Source organism: Gossypium raimondii, chromosome 3 (assembly GCF_025698545.1).
Source record: "Gossypium raimondii isolate GPD5lz chromosome 3, ASM2569854v1, whole genome shotgun sequence".
In the NCBI taxonomy this organism is placed as follows: domain Eukaryota; kingdom Viridiplantae; phylum Streptophyta; class Magnoliopsida; order Malvales; family Malvaceae; genus Gossypium; species Gossypium raimondii.
This window is the reverse complement of record NC_068567.1, coordinates 55,472,402-55,478,516: the sequence shown is the minus strand read 5'-3', so window position 1 is coordinate 55,478,516 and position 6,115 is coordinate 55,472,402. Positions and strand designations below refer to the sequence as shown.

Sequence of the window (6,115 nt, the reverse complement as noted above, 5' to 3'; positions counted from 1 at the left end):
CAGCGAGAGAGAGTTAAGAATGTAGTCGGATCTACCCCACCCACAAAAAAGGATCCTGATATTTAGCCGGCATTCGGCGCAAACCGTACCCTCCGCCCGATAGGCCTGTGGGTGCAGACCACGCCTTAATTTTTTTTTTTTTTTTTGGGCCGGGGGGCTGTAGCAACTGCCTCTTTGTCTCTGCTTTAGGTGAACATGTTAGCAGAAAGCTCAAATATTTAAAGCCAAAATCCTTGCCTGTTTCTTTTATACCATGCATCTAGTTTTATTAATTTCTCTCTCATTTATAAAATGTCTGCTACGCATTGCTGTACAGTAAAAAAACTGAAAGTTCTATAGTTCCGTGAGGGTGCCCCTTCATTTTTTCCATTGTTACGCCCTTGCTGAACAAAGGTTTTAGGATCCAATTGAAGATGTAAAACAGTAGTACAAGTGGTGAAATCCATTAATTGTATGTTGTAAAAACAATGTTTTAGTCTAAGCTGTGGGCTGTCGGCCTCAAGTTTAAGCCTGATTTTAGAAAACGTGGATGGTGACAGCTTAAAAGCTCTACTTATTTGATATTGAAAGAAACTTCAGTTCCATGCAAATTCGTTGCTTTTGTTGTGCATTGCTGTTACATTTGGTGTCCAAAAGTTGATTAAAACATTACAAAAGATGGAAAAAGAAAGTAAGAGTAACGAATATGATTGCTCTTTTTGACTAAAAAAACATAACATCCGATGTGTTCGTATTTCTCTGGGAAAGAAATATCAAGAAAGTCCTGTTTCTTCTGTTCTTGGTCCCCCGTGACTTGCAAAGTAGGAGAAACATTGTTGTTACTATTATACTAACTATATCTCTCTCGCTTTTTCTTTTTTTTCTTTTGCATTGGATTTTCGGAAATGTGTTAAACCACGTAATTTGCCCCCTCACTCAAATGAAAGCTTAATAGCTAAGCAAAAGTTAACAAATTGGACGAGAAAAAGAAACTAAGCATGCGCGTGACAAACACGCGAATTCAAACCTTAAAGGCCCGACAACATCGACTGAGGCAGCCGTCTATGCAAAAGGAGAAAATGCCCTTGATGTTTTAATGCTAGTGTTGTACGCAAGTTTATTTCTGGTTTGCCAAAGCAAGAAGGGATTAAAAGTTGGAACCCAGTGTGTTTACTCTCTAGAGTAGACAAATTACCCCTAGCCGCCTTCTACAACTGACACCCTTGCTTCCTCTTCGACTACCAGTGTAAATATATGCTTTGTCGTCTTGTTGCGGACAAGAATCCTACCACGAGGCCCTCCACGCATGCGCTGCGGGCACCCATGGACTAACCTCTCTTTATTTACAACAATGCCCTCCCCCCGATCCTTACAAAAGGCTCCATCACATCTTATGTTCGGCACCATGCTCACTAGCTGACCCGTTTTGTTACCTTTTTCTCTCTAACTTCATCACCATCTTTGCTTTTCACTTTTTGTGATTTTCTTCTTTTGGGGGAATAATTTATTTGATAAATGCATTATCAAGGTGATTATTATTGGGGGTACTACATGCCAACGAGGAGCATAGGGTCAGACCCAATGGAGAGGGTAGTGAAGCTGGCCTCGGAGAAAGCCGTGGTGATATTCAGTTTGAGCAGCTGTTGCATGTGCCATGCTGTGAAGAGGCTCTTCTGCGGAATGGGAGTGAACCCAACGGTGTACGAGCTGGACCAGGACCCCAGAGGTAAAGATTTGGAAACCGCACTAATGCGGCTGCTTGGAAACTCGCAACCCGTGCCTGTTGTTTTCATCGGAGGGAAGCTTATAGGAGCCATGGACCGAGTGATGGCTTCCCATATTAATGGAACCTTAGTACCACTTCTCAAGGAAGCCGGAGCTCTTTGGCTGTAATTCTTGATAATCATAGTTAGTGATTAGAGAACATCATGCCTAATAATTAACCAGGAACTACAAAGTGCATGTACAAAACAAAAAAGTGAAGCTGTTGTGTCTATCCTCATGATCTCTGTCCATTTTCATTGCAAACAGATTAGGTTGTTAAGTTTTGTTTTCCAATCAGAGATTTTGACGCCTCCTAACCCAATGGGAATTAATGCAGTTGGGCAGTGTCTGCTGTATATAGTTCCTACCAGGATTCTGTTGTTTCATATTCGAGTAGCTTCTTGAGTTGGACACTTGTTATATGGAGAAATTTTATCTTATTATAAAAGCCAAGATATTCAAATTGAATCTGGGTTCATTATTATTTAATTTAAAAGATTAACTAAATATTCTTTTTCTTTTTCTGCAAAACTTAAAATTCTGATTAAATTTTTAACAAAGATGATTTATTTCTCTCTTGTCAGCTTTTCCCGAATGTTTTAAACATTGAATATGAAATTTAAGTTGCAAAAACAAATCTAGTCAAAATAACCATGGCTTTGAATTGTAAAAGTGATTGACTGGTGAAAAAATTGAAAACAAAAATAAAAAGGGTAAACCTACTTTCAAAGATGGAGTTGGTACTGGACTGGAATTTTTCTGTCAGCATTAAATAAAATTTGATCTTCATCTCATAATTAATTGTGGAAGATGAGTACTGTAAAAGGAAAATAAAACATCAAAGTAAGGGCAAAAGTACTTGGTACGCCTTTCTATTTTAGGGATGTTATTAAATTAGTCTTTAAATTATTAAATTAAGCTAAAATCAAATTTTAAAAGAAATAGCAGTTTAACAAAGTTTAAGAATTCTAGCAAATAATTTTTTTAAAATTTAAATTGTAAATGAATAAAATAATTTTGACCTTATTTTTTAATCAATGAATAGGGAAAATATTTGTTATTCTACTGGAATCAATGAATAAGTGTTCTATAAGGATATAATAAATTATTTTAAAAAATACAAATCAATTTTTAAAATTGCTTATAAAATAAAATAAAAGGTACATTTTCAGTGTATTAAATACTTAACTCAATAAATATTAGGGGTGTTTGGTACACAGAATTTTATGCCCTCTAATTGTAGTGTTTGGTGAATGGTGGTTTACAAGAGTTTATTGAGCTAAAACCTTCAAAACAAAAAATGTTGGAATAGACAAGTTCTTTCAGCAGTTGATTGAGAATGGGATATGTGGAATGACATCTAACCATGCTTGCTAAAGAAATTACTCCATTTGCAACATTCTCTTAAACCTAATATGGGTGTCAAGATATCAGTAGCATTCTCCCATTTTCACTTTTACCTCTAAAGTCTAAAGTAAATCTAAAAAAAGAAAAAACTCCACCGTGAACCTACAAAAATCAACATTGTCGTGAAAACTTTTCAATTGAGTCCATTCATCCTTGAATATTTATGTACTCTTAATTTATTTTTAATTTACTTGTGTAAAATGATTTATTATGTAACTTTATATTAATTGAAATATGCTACTTGACAAATTTATTCGAGTGAGACATAATTATCACTAATTTACATACTAAGAATATAGTTTACAATTATATTGATATACACTATTAATATTTATCAATTTCCATAAGGTTAATATTTGCAAAAAAGGAATTTAAGGGATTTATTTATTTACAATTTTAAAAATATTCACTAATTAATTTCTATAATAGACATCTTAATTCCTTGGTAATAGTGTTTTGTTTCAATAATTTCACCCAATAAAGACTAAAATATTATAAACAATAAAATGTGTTATACCCTTATTTATCATTTTACATATATCAGCTAAGTTTCACTAAACACGTTTAAATAAACAGTTATTAGAACTCGTAGCCAATTGTGAAATAAGACCATTATAAACATATATTTGAAATAAAACGTAGATAAACACCTAATTGAAAATTGTCTATATTTAAATTAGATATTGTTAAACCACAAAACGGAGTACGTTAGGAAAAACAATAAAATAAATGTATTTAATGATGCAAAATTTAAGTACTGATAAAATCATGTTAGGAGCCGTTATAATTGAAAAAGAAAAAAAAGAAGAAGCTGAATGTAGAAGTTTTGTACAATGGATATGGCTGTCTACATTTAAAGATTTTATTATGTGGATTCCGCTGGCAAATTAATTCAGGGAACTTCATCATCATCATCATCACCATCATTATGGATGTTAATGCTTTGCAGGTGCAGCAATGGAAGGGAACATTTTGATAGTACATGGTGGTCATCCCTACCCTACACATTGTATACATATATGTATTCTTAATTTCCTTTGTTGCTCTGCCTGCTTCATAAAAGCCATGGAGCTGCAATTTTAAGGGTAGGGATCATTTTAACATTTATTATGCCCATAAAATAGGATGCTGCAATACTATTCGGATTCGTGTTAAATAAATGTTCTGATAAAATCTTTAACTACTGTTATATCCAAGTCAACACATTTTGAAATCTTAGTTTTATAAGACATTCAAGTTTAATACACTCGTTACTTGCATATTTCATAAATAATTAATTCATCTGTGCATGAATTAAAATATAGAAAAAAATATATTAATAAGTATTGAATATAATGATGAGATACATTGTATATTTTTAAAAAGAATACATATTCAAATCTTAAAGACAATAACACAAATCCTAAGTATGATTCGAGCTTGATAAGTAACAAAATATTGGATGAAAGAAATATTAAAGGAGAAATACGATTGTTAGCATTTGAATTAAAAAGCTTTTATTTCATATTAAAAATTTAAGTTCCACTTAAAAATTAGTTTGTAAAGTGTCTAATAGATAAAAAGACCCAACATGAATGTTCAAAAAAATAAGGGTAAACTACACCTATTGTCACTTTTGTTTACCTTAGGTTACATTTTAGTCACTTATGTTTGAAATGTTACGTTTTTGTCACTTATGTTATCGTGTTGTAACATTTTAGTCACTAAGCTATTAATTGTCGCTAACAGTGTAACGGTAAGTTGATGTGGCATGTTAAATCATCATTTCAAACAAAAATTTTAGGGTAAATTATACAATCGATCCCCATATTTTTTTCATTTTGAGCAATTTAATTTTTTTTATGTTCTTTAATTTTTTTTCTTTATTTTCTATTATCTTATGTTTCTCCCTCTATTTTCTTACCTTCTCCATTTCTTTTAACATATCAAGAAGCCGAATTGGCAGTGAAAAAATAAGTCGAAAACCATCATTGCCTATAACCAAAACCCATAAACCCATACCATGCTTTTTTCTTCACTGCCAATTCGACTTCCTGATATATTGAAAGAAATGGAGAAGGTAGGAAAATAGAGGAAGAAGCAGAAGAGAATGGAAAATAATATAAAAAAAAGAAAAAATTAAATTGCTCAAAATGAAAAAAATATGGGGACCAATTGTATAATTTAACCTAATTTTTTTTGTTTGAAATGATGATTTAATGCGCCACATTAGCTTACCGTTATACCGTTAACGACAATTAATGGCTCAATGACTAAAATGTTACAACACGATAACATAAGTGACTAAAACATAACATTTCAAACATAAGTGACTAAAACGTAACCTGAAGTAAACAAAAGTGACCATGGGTATAATTTACCCAAAAAATAAACCCAACATATGATCCCAATTAAATAAGATAATCACTGATATAAAACACTTAAAAGTAAAATTTAACATTAAAATTTTCTTTTCTTTGTCCTATTTGGTTACTTTATTCTTTTTTTAATTTAGTCACTTTAAATAAGATAATTGTGTGAATTAGTCATTTCCATTAAAGTTTCCGCTTTGTTTTGATAGATTGCCGATGTGGTACATTAGCATATTGAATGATTAACACGTGATATTTTTTTTGTTTAGTTTTGACTAAAATTCAGGGACCTCCCTATAATTAGTCCAAAACTTTACCCCTTAAACTTTATAGGGAGGTCCCTAAACTTTAGTCAAAAGTCAACAAAAAATTGTCACATGTCAATCACTCAATGAGCTTGTAATAAGGCCCAATCGGCCTGGGTCCAAACTAAACAAAAACATGTCAGACCCAACAAATAGGTGGCCCAATACAGGCCCAATAACCGATTTGCAAACCCTAGCCAACAAAAATTAATTTGTTGAAACCCTAGCCTCATGTTCAGCCAGAAGCCCCCAAAGTATCTCTCAGTGAGACGTCCCAAGCACCGCACGTCTCGGGGCCGACTTCTCCAC

The 6,115-nt window shown here is 32.7% G+C and overlaps 1 protein-coding gene across 1 annotated transcript; it reads left to right on the top strand.

Annotated features, from left to right (window-relative positions):
• Window positions 1-1,100: 1,100 nt before the first annotated feature.
• Window positions 1,101-2,211, top strand: LOC105794796 (putative glutaredoxin-C14). Its single transcript, XM_012624115.2, has one exon. It carries the CDS (start codon window positions 1,495-1,497, stop codon window positions 1,870-1,872), a length of 378 nt encoding a protein of 125 aa, XP_012479569.1. The 5' UTR covers window positions 1,101-1,494; the 3' UTR covers window positions 1,873-2,211.
• Window positions 2,212-6,115: the final 3,904 nt, after the last annotated feature.